We start from the raw sequence: 16,768 nt of genomic DNA, 5'->3' as shown, positions 1-16,768 counted from the left end.
CCACTGAATCCTCATTTCTTTTCTTTTTAACTGGAAAGTCAAGCTTTCAGGTGAAAACTGATGCACTGCAGACTTGATATTGCAGTTGCTGTAAATCAAAAATGACTTCATCAATCAGGAAAGAGACAGGGTGTCATCCTTTACTGCCGTGACAGTGTGTTCTCACTCTCTCTCTCTCTCTCTCTCTCTCTGTGTTTGTGTGTGTCCTCCAGAGGGGCAGCCTGACCCAGATCCCCGTAGTGAAGGAGACCAGGGTGGAGTCGGGCCAGTTCCTGCTGCTCTCTGTCCTCTGCATGCTCTTCATCCTGGTGGCGCTGGCAGTGTCCGCCACTTTCTTCTGCGTGCGTCAACGCTCGCATCTCCACATGAAGGAGAAGCTGGCCAGCCTGGGGACTGACACCAGCACTGATGCCACGGCAACCTATCAGGTTAGACCAGCCCCACCCCCCTTCTGCTATGAGCCAATCAGAGGCCAGGGCACCCAGTCGGCACGCTCCCATTGGTGATAATAAGCTCACACAGCTTATTATCTGATTGGTTTCAAAGTGTAGTTGTGTTAATGTGCACATGTTCGAATGATTCTCTCCCCTACCTTAAACTCTTATATTTATTTATTTTTATTTTTATCTTCCAGTACATGAATTTAAACCAGAAATCACTTTACATAATTTATTTATCCTTCCTTTTTTTCCTTTTGACTTATTGCTCCAGTAGATTCTTTACATCCAATTACTCAGCGCTCAGCCATGCCTGAGAGGAGTGTGCATGTCAGAGAGATACACACTGAGGGTGGGAGGAGGTGGAGGGGTGGAGGGGGGGGGGGGAAGCAGGCCGCCGCTGTGACCTATTCCCACTCTTCCTCCGAGGCCACGGGCAGCCTGGGCTGTATTGATTTTTGGCGCTGGGGCTCAGCTGTGCCCAGCATGGCACTCAGAACACATTTATCTGCATGTCGCGTTAACATTTTCAATATTTAATCAGGTTTTCACAGGGCTGCTCTCAGTGTGTCTGTCTTATCGCGGCCACAGAGACACAAACACACAAAAATGCACATTTTGTAATCATCATTTTTAACATTTATATTGTTAAAAGTGTACTGTTTTTTTTAAAGTGCTCTGTCAGGTGTTGCTGTAGTTTTTTTCTCAATGCAGTGGCAGTGGGGTATTTTTAGATTGCACCACAGACTGTGGGCATTGTCTCCTCTTGGCCTGTTTTTATTCTTATTAGTGGTCTGAAACCAGGAGGAAACTGTAATCCCATGACCTATGTTCCTGTCTGGGCTGTGTGTGTCTCTGCTCTGGCCCTCTCTTGTGCTAACCGCATCTCCTGCCCGCCTCTGGGACAATATCTGGGCTCCAGTACAACACGGCGCTTTGCAGAAATGTTGAGAAATAGGATGAATTATGAGGTGGACCTGGATATTGCCCCGAGGCCAAGGCCCAGGGCGCCACTTCATGGCTCTAATCATTAAAGTCTGACGGCGGTGAAGCAGATCCAAGACCAGGGCTTAGAGAGGCCCGTGCTCCAGAGGGAAATATCACTATGATAGATCATGAGATAGTGTGAGCTTTCACAAGGCATTTTTCTCCGGCCCGCTCTGCCCTTGCTGTTATTAATTGAGTATGGCCATGAATTTGGTCGCGATGTGTGGCTGGGCCACCTAAATCCTAACATAATGGGGTTTAAATATTATACTTTTCACTGAAAAATGCCAAGTGTGAACACACATTATGAAAGGAATGAGTCCAAACTTATGTTAAATATTATTTTTTTTTATTTTGTTTTACTAACAAATGCCTAGTCTTCAATTTTTCGATGCCCCTCCCTCTGCAGTGAGACACGATGGGAGAAAAGCTGAGTCACTGAGAAAAGTGTAATCTTCGTAGCAGTGGGTCTCTGGCATATTTCAGACACCTCAGTGCATCAATCAAAATAGAGAATTATACTTTACAATTGTACCAATGCATTTTTATCTCCTTCAGCTCTGTGTTGTGATATGAATTCATACTGGAGATACAATTTGATTGATGGACTGCACCTTTTCTGCTTCTATTTTTGGTCCAAGTGGATCCAAATTCAATTTTTTCCCCCAGCTAAATGATCCATTGTCAAACACTGAAGGCAGTGCTGCATGGCAGCGTGGTGTGACGCTCTTTGTTTGTTCCATAAAGCATACAGACTTCACCAACCATGTATTTTTGACATAATTAGTGTAAGCTCCATAATCCACAAGGATAATCCATTAATCTACAGACAAGTGAGGAAAGATCAAGTTTGTTACAGCATTTTTTTTACAAGGTACATTTATAAAACTCAGCCCCTAAGACCATGGATGAGCACATAACATGAAAAGAACCTTGAAAAACCTTGAAATGAGTCAAAAACACCAGCGCTTCACCACTATCACCTCCTCTAATCCCCGCAGGAGCTGTGTCGCCAGAGAATGGCGATCAGGACGTCCGAGCGCGTGGAGCGGCCGGAGACACTGCGGCACTCGCGGCTCAACAGTGTGTCGTCACAGTTCAGCGATGGCCCCGCGGCGAGCCCGTCCACCCGCAGCAGCACCTCCTCCTGGTGCGAGGAGCCAGTGCCGTCCAACATGGACATCTCCACCGGTCACATGATTCTAGTAAGGAGCTTCACACTTGGATTGTACAATGTCAAGAGTTTGTGCGAACAGCAGCATGTGAAGCTGGTTTCTTGTCATACACGGTTTAAGTGTAGTTTGCTAAACACATTTTAAATGTATTTTTTCCTGGGTTGTGTAAACAACAGAGAAGCTTGTAGTTGACAGCACCACAGCTCTTTGCTTATGTCAACAGAAAGTAACCAACAGTTAGTTTCACAGTCAAAATAATGAGCTAAACATTTTGGATAAACAGTAAAAGTATGTTGGACTAAAGCTGATATTTATATAAACATAAAGTATATAAATGGTGTGTTTATCACAGAAGTGTCAGGGAGATTTGATTCTTTTCTTTAAATTCTTTTGACAATAATACGATATTTGCCAGTATCAAAAAAACTGCTGATTGATATGAAACAGTATTTTGTGTCCATTTCACACAGTTTAATGTTTATTTCATTTAATTTGGCACTTTTATCTGAACATACAGGAGTATGAATCAAGGTTTATTGATACTGCATATATTATTATCCATTACTCATTGATTCCGTCAGCCCGACTTAACATTCAGTTTAAAATAAAACTCAAATTAACAGATTTGCTTTTGGAACATGATGATTCAGGAGTATTTGGGTTAATCTGTGCTTCAAATAGAGCTTATTGTTCTACAGAAACAGGGATTTCACATATTTAGGGAGGTTACATTGCAGTGTGTGTGCTTTATAAAAAAGCATTTTCTGGGCTGGAAACCAGCAGCCTGATTTCTCTCTGTTTATCTGTTGGGGTGTGTCTCTTATTCATCCCTATTTCACCTCATTTCTTTTCACAGCCCTGTTATCTTAGTGTTTTTTTCATCACTCTTCCCGCTGTTTTTTTTCTCCCTCTTTCTTTATCTTGGCTCTGTTGTCTTCATTCTCTCCCCCCCCAACTTTTTTTTTCCACCCTCTACTGTGTCATTGTCTCTCTTTATCCTTCCGTCCTGCTCCTCTCCCCTCTGTCATTTTCATCTTTTACCCCCTCCGTCTCTCATCTCGCTGCAGCAAAAATAAGAGAGACATTGTTTTGTGTGATGAGAGCTGCTCAAAAGTGGAATGTCATTACCCATGTGATTGTCATTTGGATGTTTTAGAAATTTCTGGAGGTGTTTTTTCTCTCTCTCTCTCTCTCCACTCTCTCTTTTCGGGGGAGGGAGGGGCCTCCGGGTTGCCAACGCATCCACAAACCCACAATGGATTGTTTTAATTTTGCACAACTTTCGCTTCATTCATTTGAGACAAGCTTGATAAAAGAGATGGATAGATGCCTCGCAGTGTTTCCATTAATGGAGAGAGCATTCATCACACTGCAAGTCTAGCTTTTATACTGGGAGGCTGTAATGAATGAGAGTGAATCTGAGTAATGCCTTGTATCGGTGGTAATAGATGGGTTTTGTTGCACTCGTCAAGGCTTGTTTGTGAAGCCCCTTTTGAAAACACTGACAATAGAGGAGCATTTAGCCCCGCGATGACAAAAGAGCCACAGTGAATCATTTCCAGGAGCAGTTATTATTAGCCCTGATTTCTTCACAGCAGCACTGCATGCATTATAATGTAGAGAAGGTAAAACGCACAGGGACCTTTGCCTCCCTTTCATGCCGTGATTGACATGGAGATGTCCTATACAGGATCTTCCTTAAAATTCTAGCGCCATCTATCACGAGCACCGTGTGTGAGATTGCCTTGTTATCACTGATCTCAGGCCTATATTTTCCCATCTCTGCTCTGCTCTCCTCTCATCTCCCCTCTTGCTCTTTGGAGCACACACTGTGTGGAGTGGGATGATGAATACCCGGCTTTCTAAAGCACACATGCTGTGGGTCCTTTTTGAGGCCTGATCACCCCTCTCTCTCTCTGTCTCTCTCTCCCTTTCTCTGTGTCTTTCACCACACACGCATACACAGAGTTGGTAAATGAACTATGACGCTGCGCCCCGCTGTGTGGCCCACCTCAAGTTTTGAAAAGTCTTGCATAATGACTTCCAACTTCAAAACGGAAAGTGGAAGCCTCTGTTTGCTGAGTCATGTGCCGTGTTTTTCGGAGCTTTGATAAAACTCTGCTGTGTTACATGTTTTCATCTCCGTTTTTTTTTTTGTGCTGCAGCATAGGGATAAAACAAATGTACAAATGCTTCCTACTAAATGATTTAGAATGGAGAAAAAAAAAAGCATATGTTTCCACATGCTGTGGCTGTACTGTGTATTTATGAGAGGGTGGTTTTCAGCACCATGGACAGCAATTTGCATTTGTCAAACTTACTTTTTCTCCTCAGAAAAACACAACAACTCATTTGTATTCTTGCTCTCCCGCTGTGACGAAACAGGGTTAAAATATCCATCACTGTTTTGGTTGTGTCACTTTGCTCTAATCAACCTTTATGCTTAAAAAAAAAAAAAGAGGCAGGGGGAATCAATGATGATGTAGCTTGAGGCTATTCTTATTCTGTTGAGTAGTTACTGTTCCCTTTTCTAAAAGATTAATTATTTCTTCAAAAAGAATTATAGATTCAGGCAAAAGAGGGAGAAAAAAAAGCCACTCACTCATGCAACATATTCTGCCCTTAGTGACTTTTACTGGCAATTTTAACTTTACTTGAGCTTAAAAACGATTTGTGTCTCCTTGTTTTTCAATAAAAAAAAATGTGTGCTTTTCATTTAGTGATGATTAGTCACACAAGGCATACATATTAATTCCTCTGTTAAACTCTCACCACTGTTTATAATATCATTAAGCTCCCTGTACAAACTGTTACCGGCATTGTTTGTTTTAATTTGACAACGGTAGCTCGGCAGTAATATGTTACCTGTTGGGTCTGTCTCCCCTGGATCTCCCTTCCTCCTGATTTCACCCATCAAGCCTCTGCTGCCGTGGAGACTGCTCAGGAAGGATTAGACATTGTTTCCCTGACACCCCGGCCTCCCATCCCAACCCCCTGATTGGCAGACATAATCCCCCCATTCACTAAACCTTCGTTACCCTGTCTCTGGAATACGCCACGGTCCACTGCCTCCCTCCCTGGAATCGGGAGGGCTTGATGATAAGGGCCTGCTGTTATGCATTGCGCTAAGCTGCAGAAATATGAATCTGGAATGCAATCGATTGAGAGTGTCGTTTGAATTGAAGGGGGATGCATTTCAGTGCGTGGATGTATCAAGAACGTGGAGGTGTAATATTGGTTCGGGGAGGTGGAAATGCTGTCAAACTGGCACGCTGAGACTACTTGTACTGGTGACAAGATCATAGTGGTGACAGGTTCTGTCAAGTGGCCATAATTCCATGCTGTCATTTCCCTGGAAAGACAGCACTAAGCTTTGTGCGTAGTCGTCTGCCATTTAACTAGATTTTTTATTTTATTTCATAGTTTCATATGATTACACGTTCAAAGTGCAGCAGCAGAAAGTGTTTCAGAAATTGCGTTCTGTCTCTAATGGGTTCAGGTAGAACACGCTGTGCTGCTGTTGTCTGTCATCATGCAGCCGCATAAATCACAAGAGTTGATCTTCTTCACTCTGTGTGGCTTCTAAGACCCGAGTGTCACCTTTGCCACCGCGTCGAACAATAAAGTTTGATTTCCATTGTTTGCAGCATTTTGTGTGATATTCCTCGCTTGCACAGAGGAATTCACGAGCCATCAAAGGATAATTGCCTATTATGTGCAGGACAAGCTTATTTGTGATTATCATCCAGGAAGTAATTGTATACATTCAGCAAAGACTTGGATTTTCCCCTTTTTTTTGACAGACAGGAGAGCATAAGTAGTATTCAACGATGGCGTGTCGCCTCTGCTCAGCCTACCTATCCTGCCTTTAATATGGAATAAAACCCCAGCACATCTGGGTATCACTTTCATTGTATTAGCCAGCTGATCCCTGACATCAGTTTATGAGTCTGTAATCTTCTCCCTCGCACAATAGCAGACTAAACCATTTAACCCTGTCGGAAGGGGAGCCATGATACAGGAGAGAAAAAGACACATGGTGCAAATACTGAAAGAGAATCCTCTTGCCAGTTCCAGCCTGACTTGCCCTGGTTTGGTAGCATACAGTCTCAATCACACACACACACAGGCCTCTGCCCCTCCCCCTCCCCTCTTCCCATCTTTGTCTCTCTAGCGAATTCAATTTTGTCTTCTCCAAGCGAGGGCTTAAATGGAGACAATCTTATCAGTGGCTGTGCAAGCAGCGAAGGACGTGATTGAAACACCCCAGAAGTATTTCCAATGCAGACAAACCTTTCAGGAGTCTTAATTGTGTGGGATTTTTTTTTTTTACAGTCAAACGCACGTGCACAAACACACAAAGACACAAACAGTAGCACACCTTCCCCTCCTTGATCTTCAGCAGCCTCCTTCTCGTGCAGTGCAGATGCTGTACTCACAATAATAAAGCACCATGACACCTGATCACAGCTTTAAAGGAGAGGTGCTGTTGTCTGCAGTTTAGCATTAAACTCCATTTTTTATTAATTGGTTGGCTCATAGTGAGGAAACACAATAAGGAAAAACTAACAACCTTCCTCCACCCTTCTTCTTTACATGAATCCAAAGTTTTTGCACGTTTAGGATGAATCCTTCCAATGCTTTTTGGCTTGTGCTTTGCAATGGCAGCTAAGTTTGGTCCCTCTTGTCCTCTAGTCATACATGGAGGACCACTTGAAGAACAAGAACCGTCTGGAGCGCGAGTGGGAGGCCCTGTGCTCGTACCAGGCAGAGCCCAGCGCCTGCAGCGTGGGCCACGGAGAGCAGAACTCCAAGAGGAACCGCTCGGATGCTGTGGTCGTTTGTGAGTCCACTCAGATGTTCATTTAGTTGTATTGTGCGATGAGGCTTTTCCCCCAGGTAGCTCCTATTGCTCCACCTGTGTCTCTGATATGTTTGTGAACAGATGTTTCAAAGAACTACACAAAAACCAAGTCAGGACACAAAATATTGTTGTTTATCGGTTCTTTTTTTGCTGAAAAGGTCATGAGATCATCGTGCGAATCAACTTGTTTTTAAAATCCATACCTCTGAAACATGAGACATGACTCTTACCTTAATTAAACTCCTTTAATCCTAAGTTTTAAAGCTCCATTTTCCCAAGTGGGTTCAAATTGAAAGCGATTCTGTAAAACTTGAAGAAAAAGTTTCACTCACAAAATAAAAAGGCTCACAACTTACAGACTTCTTAAGATGAAATATTTATTATTAGTTCACACGGAAGCTTCTTTATTGAAGGTGAAGCAATCCACGACTTTGGAATAGCGAGTGTGTGTATGATGAAAGTCTGGTGAAATTGCCGTCCCTGCAGCCGTTTCCTGTCTCATATTCTGATGCTGCTCAAAATTCTGTTGTTATTGTGCTGGGGGAAAAAAAAAACTGTGGAAATGTTTGTAGATGAATTATGCATCTCCATTACAGATGATCATTCCAGGATCACCTTGAAAGCGGAGAACAACCACGGCAACTCAGATTACATCAATGCCAGTCCAATTGTGAGTACTGTTTATTCATTATGGCTGTAAGTTGCTGCTGATATGTGATGTCCCTGAAGTCTCCCGGTACCAGAAATACCTGTTGTGTTGTGTGCTGGCAGTTTACTTGAAGATTAAAGAGATTTCAAAGGATTTGTCATCAATCCAAGTGCTTTTATTTATTTATTTTTAACTTCATTTTTCATCCTGGGAGGCTCAGTGGAGTTTTTTTTTTTTTTTCTTGTTGAATCACAACTGCTACAAAATGGCTGCTCCCTGCAGATCCCGCCTTTTATCTGCACTAAACAGAATGTTATTATTATTAATGTTGTTATTATTATTTTTTTTAAATAAGGAAATGTATCCTCTACAAACCTAGAAAGAAGAATAAAACTCCCCCTTTTTTTTCTATTTTATTATTTTCCTTCGAAAATATCGCCAGTCATGATTTCCCTGTGGCTGCTGAAAGGGGATTTTTATCTAAGGCGAACAGGAAGCTATGCATTTCAAATACGGTGCCAGCGTTTTCGAGGAGATAGATGGGAACACACACAGCCGCACTAAGAGCCTATTACTCTTCAGGAATAAACAATATGGACTTTTAGATGCTCAATTTATTCCTCCATTTCCTCTAATGGCATATTCATAGAGTTATTTTTTTTTAAACAACATTGCAGTGCGTCGCTGTGGATCTTACAGAGTAATATAATAATGTAGTTAATCAATCAGGGGAAGTAGTGAGTAAAGAGGAAGTGCATGAAGACAATTAAACTTACTAGGGGTTTTTCTTAATCGTGATTAATCGCAGACGTTCACTAGTCACTCGCGATTAGTTGCATTTTCATCACGGTTAAAATTAAATGAAAGTCACATTTAAGTCCGTATGAACCACGTAAAGCAACTCTTACCAGTGTGTCTTGATTCTGAATCCAAATAATGCAAAGGAAAGTTACTTTGTGAACTTGACTTTGATCGTTTCGAATGAAAAGAAGTGAAATAAACCTCCGGAAACACAATGTCTGCTTCCGAAATGTTAATGCAACGCCATTTGCACTTTGCAGGAGTTCCAGTGTAGTTGCCTCGTCTGTTTTCTCCAGGCTGTGTCTTAGTGTTTGGGCAGATGAACAAACCTGCTGACTGCAGTGTTGAACATAATAACTAAAGACAGACAATGAACAACCGTCATCAGCTGTTTTTAAAAGTGTGACACCGTCCGGATGATGTGATGCTTCACGAGATCAGAATATAATAACACGCTAAGGTCGGGTTCTTTAATTAATGTCGATTATCGCACATTAATGCTGACAGCCCTGGTTCTAAGTAAAGTTATCCAAGACAGTTTTGTGCAGTTGGGGAAAAAAAAAAAAAGATGGGTGAAGTATTGGCGGACGCAGTGATGTGCAGATGAAAGGACAGTAATTACACAACAAAAGGGACCCCCTGGCTGAGCCCAGCAAAACTGTGATAATTATGTCTGTCACCGTGGCTTCCTCTTCCTCATTAGTCTCAGCAGAAGTAAATAATCGGTCGCTGCTTTCTGGGGAACCGGGGTCAGGGAGGCAAACAAAGGGGTGATCTGAGCTCAGCACAAAGCACAGCATCACACACACAGTGAACGACTCGGCTCATAGTTAATGCTTGACCACAGATGTTGCGGCCGCTCCCAGATGTCCGGCATCATTAGAGTGAGGCTTGGTTTGAAGGAATGTGCAGCGACACATAAAGTGGTCAAAGCCTGCTTGTCTTTTACTTCTCTGCCCAAAGACAGTGTAGGTTTTTTTTCCCCATCTCCCACCTGGTTCTCTGTGCTTTTGCTCTCAAAACTATCTGGGACGAGCTCAAGTCGGGCTCCCAAGCTCTCTGTCTTATATAAACACAGGATCAAGGTGCTACAGCGTGTTCAAAGTTGAGACGCTCCTGCGAAAAACAGATATTTTGTGCGAGCTATTTCAGTACAAGCTATTTTACCTCAAACCAAAGAGCCCTCCTTTGTCTTTCTTGTTGCACTCTCTCTTCTTCCCACAATGGCGAGGGGAGGACAGCGGAGACGCAGGACTACTCTTTCATGTTTGCACTTAGTATTCATGCGGGGATGTCAACACGTAGCTACAGTACGTCTGTGTCCTTGAGATTGGCGAAACGGAGTGGCAGCGCTAGAGTTCGGCACCACCCTTCCATTTCTGTGCGGCTGTTGTTTTATTTCTTTTTTTTTTTTCATCCAACCTCACATGGAGAATTTCTGCCCTGAAAAGATGAAGAGAACAGTGAACAACACGGTTATTTTTAATTGAAGTAATGAACAGTGTTTTCTGTCTGCTTTAATTTGTCCTTTGAGGGGGGGGAGAAAGAATTTCAACACAAAGGCAGGCAGTAAAAAAAAATTCAAATTCCAGCTAATATTCGTGTAGGTGTAGTGAAAGAGCACTCAAGCTTCACCTCCTCCCGTCCTAGTCATCACTTAGTTCCAAGCAGAGCAGCCTGAATGAAAACTGACACTCTGGTAGACACAAATCAAATAATGTATGACTATAATTCTTAAAGAACCTTAAAAAAACAAGTTCGTACACTGTAGAAAAACTAATTATCACCCTGTGACTCATTGTACTGTAGAGGTGCTTCTTAATGCTAACTTTAAAAAATCTCTCGCTCTGTAAATGACTGTTGCACTCAGGGCTTGTAATGCACAAAATGCATCAGTGTAGGTGTCGCTCAGTGGCAGCTTAATACGCACAGAAAATGTATTAACTTGTGCATTTTCCCCTCGCTTAAGTGCATATTTTGTACTTCTGTGATAAATGATTTGTCTCTACCGTCGCAACACTGTATAACTCAAGATCGCGTGTCGTTTTGCGCAACGTGTCAGACGTGCTTCCACTGATGCATCTCACACTCGAGGCTGTGCATAAAAATGCATTCAATAAAATGTGATTATTGATTTTAGATGGCGGCGGCTGACCAAGCCAACACCTACTCAATCAAGTCTCAATCACATCCTTCACATCAGGACTCCCTCCCCTCGCCCGCCTCCATGTCATTATGTCCCACCTCTACACGCAGCTCCCTCATGTCAAACGCCTCCAGGTTGTAAAAGTCCCACCACGAAATCATGTTTCTTGCAGTAACGCGGTTGTTGGTGCGTGGACACAAAAAAAAAAAAAAATTGGCGATCTGAAAGCCATTTCGCGAGGTCTCTGAGGAAGTGTGTTGGTATGACAACCGTGTGGAACAGCGTGTGCATGGCTTAACTCGGGCGATGGCATGAAAATCATGTCTGAATTATGAGATAATGAATTGGAAAGTGGTTACTTTGAAAAAAAAAAAAGTCACAGCTGCTTTTAGTGGGCAAACAAGTAAAGTCCAAGGTCATCAAGGCCTTTTTATGCAAAAGATGATCTTTAAGGAGAAAAATTTCTAATTTTCCGTGGTACAAAACCGCGTCCTTCACATACGTGCAGGCCCACGCGACCTCCACAGCTCATGAACACTTGTGTCGACTTCCCTTTTATTTACTTTATTCAGTTGGTTAAAAAGATATGTCTTGTGACAAAAGCGGAAGAATGAACGATCCTAATCTCCGGCGATTCCTTCATCCATATGGAGGCTTTGACACATCCTTTACTCGAGCAGTATGTTTTCATCAACCCAAACACCATCTCACACTCTGTTCCCTTCTCTCCCAGATGGACCATGACCCTCGCAACCCTACTTACATCTCCTCGCAGGGCCCGCTTCCCTCCACCGTGGCGGACTTCTGGCAGGTAAAGCTCGTCCGTCTCCATTCACTCTCTTTCTTCTCTTTGCTGTTTTATATCTGCTGTGGTGAGGCTTAGAAAAATAATCTCCTCAGAGCTCCACGATGCTAAACATCTGATTCTCTCACCTTTTTGGATTGCTGCAATTTGTGTCAAAGGTCAATCTCCTCTCAAATGCAAACTCCCTCACACAACTTTGGCTTGGTGAGGTTTTAAAACGCCCCATAGATCAATCAGAAATAATGTACAATACCATCATTCTGCATCATTTTAGTGGCATGAATGTGCAGGAATCAAACACCAAGACCATAAACTAAGATTTAAGTCGTGGTTCTTAGTGAAATGGTGGCGGTTAATCAAACTCACATTCATTCTAATATTGTTTATAATAATGCTTTCTGTCTATGTGCTACTACACGTATTTCACTCCTCGTCCATTAATGTCACAGGAGCTCATCAATCACTGGCTGTTATAAACCGCGTCGCCTTGCATGGAGGCGGTGCTTTAAATGATGCATGCTCGCCCCAAATGGCGTTCTCATGTGTTAATAGGACAGCGATGTAGTAATTAGTGGGCCCATCGCCTCCATATGTTGAAGGTGATGCCCGTCGCGATCGGGATGTTAAGGTGTGAGGCATAAATCCTCGCAGAGCAGCTGCTCCTGCTCTCTGCACTCCTGCCCAGCAGAAACTCATTTTTGTGTAATCACGGTGGAGCTGACTTTGTGTTGGCAGTGGCGTCCGGGCCTGTTTATGGGCTAGCAAGAGTCACACCGCCAAGTTCTGTCCTGCTTGGGTTTTGGCTCTGCGTGCCAAAATCAATATACTTTAAAATGCGTGCACACAAAGGCAAAACAGAGGGAAAAACTCAGGACCTGTCACCTTTAAAAATGGACCTTAATTGACCTCATCAGCTCATATGAAAGGAGCTCCGTTTCCCCGTGTTTAATTTGTGCCTCAGAATGAAACAGTTGTTGATCATCTCTCAGTGTTGTTTATGTGTTTGTTTGCCTGCCAGCTCCTCTGTACGCCAGGTGAATGAATGCATATCCATTATCTAATAAAACAGGCTATTTACCATGAACTCAACTCTTCCCAATTAAGCAGAAAATAATGGAAAATTAGACACAGATTGGCCGACACAGAGAACATCAGTGCTGTGTCGAGGATAAATAGTAACCATTCATTATTCAGTATGGTTAACCTTGGATTGTGGCAGGAGGGGGAAAAAAGAAAAAAAAGCACACTCTTTCTTTCCTTTAAAAGTAAACAAACAAGGGAAACACCAGCACTCTCATGCAAATGGACTGTGCAATAGGCAAATCTGTTTTTTGCTCTGTCCTATCTAATCCATACTGGCCCCAGGCAGTGCTCTGAAAGGCGTCTCGGCTCTAATCCTCCACTCCTCATTCCTCCATCCCTTCATCCTTCACTCCTCAAGCCATCTCCCCTCCCATCCTCCCTCCCTTCATCTCTCGCTATTACCTTATTTCAGCTGGGCATTGCTTTCCTGCTCGCTTCTCCTCTGAATTCAGAGCAAAAAAAAAACCCAAAAAAACCCACAAACCAATCAGCATGAGTTCACACAGCAGCAGTTTTTTGGAAACTAGGAATTGTTTATCACCTTGAAACAAAAAGGCACAGATTATGGGTTCTAGCTGGAAATGGAAACTAAGGACGCACCTATTTTCCCTTTCAACCCACAAATATTAGCCATGCTTTGCGGGACTAAATGCATCATATTACCTCACATTATCACCTAACCTAATCTCATCACATCGTGACACATTTGGCGTGTAATGTGTCCACTGGGCTGGATCACAGAAGCTTGTGGTTAGTGTAGTCGGGGCCATTGTGTTTTTATAGCAATCATAAAACTTGTGTTTCCTCCTCATTTTCCTAATGGCTGTTGTGGGCCTGTATTTTTGCCCAAGGACACATTAGATTGTGATAAGATGAAATGGCACAGAGGCGCGGCGGATGTTGTGATCTCACGCCGATGACTGAGAGGGGGCGACACATGACGCAGCCTCCTGCTGCTCCACCCGGCATTTATCATTTGTCACACGCAGAGAGGTGACATTTATTCATACTTCCTGCGCCAAGATTAAGAAATCAATTTCACCCTAATACCAAGCTGCCATGTAATGCTAATGTGCAATATGCTGCTCCTAGTGGCACACCTCTGCTGCGTGTCGTAGCAGAGCAGTGTCATTGTGATTCCGTACAGATGCTTACGACATGGTCTCAGGGATGTGTGTCTGATGTCTCTGTTCTCACGTGTAGATGGTGTGGGAGAGCGGCTGCGTCGTCATCGTCATGTTAACCCCGCTGTCTGAAAACGGAGTGAAGCAGTGTCACCACTACTGGCCCGACGAGGGATCGGACGTCTACCACATATACGAGGTATGCACGAGAGCGAGGGTCCGGCCGTGAGAACAGCTCTGAGTCCATGTGTTGACTTTATCCACCTCCAGCTCAATACAGTGAAAATGAATTATGTTTTATTTGTCTGTAATTTATAGACCTCGCCGTGAACAGTTTACAGTGGAGCCCTGAGTCCCTGTGAAGCTGGCGGCGAATAAAAGAGACTCTTTTTTTTTTGCAAAGATACATTGCCTGTTGGGTTTAATATTACTTTGGGCACAAAAACAAATTGAGTCACTACAAATTGTATTGTAGTGATGGCAGTATTGTTAAAAGCTAGATATTGCAGAACAAAGAAAGGCAGCACAATGCCACTGGCCTCAGGAAAAAAACGGCAAGCATTTGTTTCTATTTACAATATTTCACAGCCGTTACTGTATAGGAGCACGCCATCTTACTTTACTGGCCTTTCATGTAAAGTTGCACTAAAAAAATAATCCCTGTGACATTAATACATCTAGAGTAAACTAATTATTCTTCATCTTCATCAAACTATAATCTCCAACCAAATGGTTTTACCAAATCTGCTTTTCTTGTGTTTATTTATTTTATTTATTTTCTATACCACACAAGATATAGGTACTGATTACTCGGGATGAGCTTATAAAATTGGTCCAATATTGGTCAAAGTAACTGTATCAGATATCAGATAGAAATCCTCATGTTTTGGAGGTTCCTATTTCTTATTTTTATGGGAGAAAAACTGTCACACAATAGGTTGAAATGGCCATTTTGTTCATATGATCAGGAATGCTTCCAAGGTTTAAGTGCAATATAATTGTGAGTGAGACATTTGAACACATTAAATGTTGAAAAATGTTTAATCCCTTGTCTTTAACAGTCCAAAAACTCACATGTTCTCTTTTAAATCCATCCTCCCCCTGACATTCTGAACAAAAAGACTAAACAGAAACAGAATAAAAGAAGATATATGGTTATTTAGGGAGTAGGTGCTTCCTAACAGCTGGGTGCACACAACCAAAACTATCTGCATGGGTAGAAACCACTGAAGGATAACTAGGAAGTATGTTTGTTTTTTTGTGCAAACTCACTCTCTAATTCATCATAATCTGCAAAGATTTTCCACCTCCGTGGTGTTTGCACGGTTATAAAGTTACATTTGCTTTGCCTTTGTCATTTTTAGGTAAACTTAGTGTCTGAGCACATCTGGTGCGAGGACTTCCTGGTGCGGAGCTTCTACCTGAAGAACCTGCAGACTAACGAGACGCGCACGGTCACCCAGTTCCACTTCCTGTCCTGGATGGACCGCGGGATCCCCGCCTCAGCCAGGACGCTGTTGGACTTCCGCAGGTAGAGTGGAGCGCTCCCGCTGGTTGGCATTGTCAGATGCTGTAGCCGGGCAGATTTCACTCATTTACAACTGGCCTTTGTCCTGAGCTTGTTCTTAACCACCTTCCTTTATAATCTGTATTCTGTCAGTGTCTCTCTGGTCCATCTCCCTTTTGCCCCTCTGCCTTTTTTGGTGTCCTAGAGAATGGTTCTAATAAGGACTGTGTTTCTGCACTTTCCCTTTCATCCTGGGCCTATTTCCCTCACCTCCCTCCAGCACACGTGATGCAGCAAATTAACAGCCCTGCACTGCCTGGCTTGGCTTGGGAAGAAAACGGAGAAAAAAAAAACACCTATTTCAAACACCCAATTAAGTCAGAGCTGTCTCAATAAAACATGGGAGAGGGGGGAAAGCTAGTGACTAAATAACCTCACTCTGTTCTCCATATAATGTGTTCTGGCAGAAGAGAAGCAATCGCTCCTCTGGGAAAAACCTGGAGGGTTAGGAAAAGACCTCGAAATGAGCATAGATGCATCTGATTTGTGGATGGAAGGTTATCCCTCTGTTTGTAATGCAGATGAGAGAAAAATAAGAGGATGTGCAGTTTGCATCGTGCCATCCCTTCCTGACTGAGTTGGTGCTTGTTTTGTTTTTTTAAATAAAAATTCAACTGCTTGCAGGCAATTACATTTATTTATGCTACTGGTGTGCAGGTTTGAGCTGTGTTTCTGATGACATACATACGTTTTCTGTTCCTGTTTACGTCCTCCTCAATGACCAGACTGCTCTCATGTAACTCCGTCAGTGTTGCTGTAGTGTCATTTGGGAATCTAAAGCACTCTGATAATGTCACTCAGAGATCCACACCAAGTACTGCACACTCACGGTTTTCACGGTTTCGGCCAACTCAGTATTTTGCGGTTGCCAGTGTCATTTTTGTGATGTTGCAGCTAGTAATATGAGCCCAGTTGCATAGTCACAAAAGTGATCATTGGAAACTGTGTCTCCTCAGCCAGGCCTGTGCACAAACTGTCTTTCTCTCACTCCTTCCTCCTCCTCCTCCCTCCTCTCACTGCTCCTTCCTCTGGCTTGCATGGGAACTCTCTCTGTATGCTGCAAAAAAAATCATTATAAAAGACCAACCAAAAATATAGAATAAACATGGAAATACTATGGGGGTTTTTGA

General features: G+C 42.9%; 1 protein-coding gene across 2 annotated transcripts in view; it reads left to right on the top strand.

The window, feature by feature from the left end:
- Positions 1-16,768, top strand: part of ptprn2 (protein tyrosine phosphatase receptor type N2) — a 127,486-nt gene that overhangs the window by 102,688 nt on the left and 8,030 nt on the right. For both annotated transcript variants that reach the window (XM_044023795.1, XM_044023789.1), the window contains exons 12-18: positions 213-428; positions 2,426-2,629; positions 7,295-7,442; positions 8,060-8,133; positions 11,793-11,870; positions 14,151-14,270; positions 15,436-15,602. In XM_044023795.1, coding sequence (XP_043879730.1) covers positions 213-428; positions 2,426-2,629; positions 7,295-7,442; positions 8,060-8,133; positions 11,793-11,870; positions 14,151-14,270; positions 15,436-15,602 — 1,007 coding nt within the window. The remainder of the gene's footprint in view (positions 1-212; positions 429-2,425; positions 2,630-7,294; positions 7,443-8,059; positions 8,134-11,792; positions 11,871-14,150; positions 14,271-15,435; positions 15,603-16,768) is intronic.

Source organism: Solea senegalensis, linkage group LG1 (assembly GCF_019176455.1).
Source record: "Solea senegalensis isolate Sse05_10M linkage group LG1, IFAPA_SoseM_1, whole genome shotgun sequence".
Taxonomy (NCBI): Eukaryota; Metazoa; Chordata; class Actinopteri; order Pleuronectiformes; family Soleidae; genus Solea; species Solea senegalensis.
This window is presented reverse-complemented; position numbering and strand designations above follow the sequence as displayed.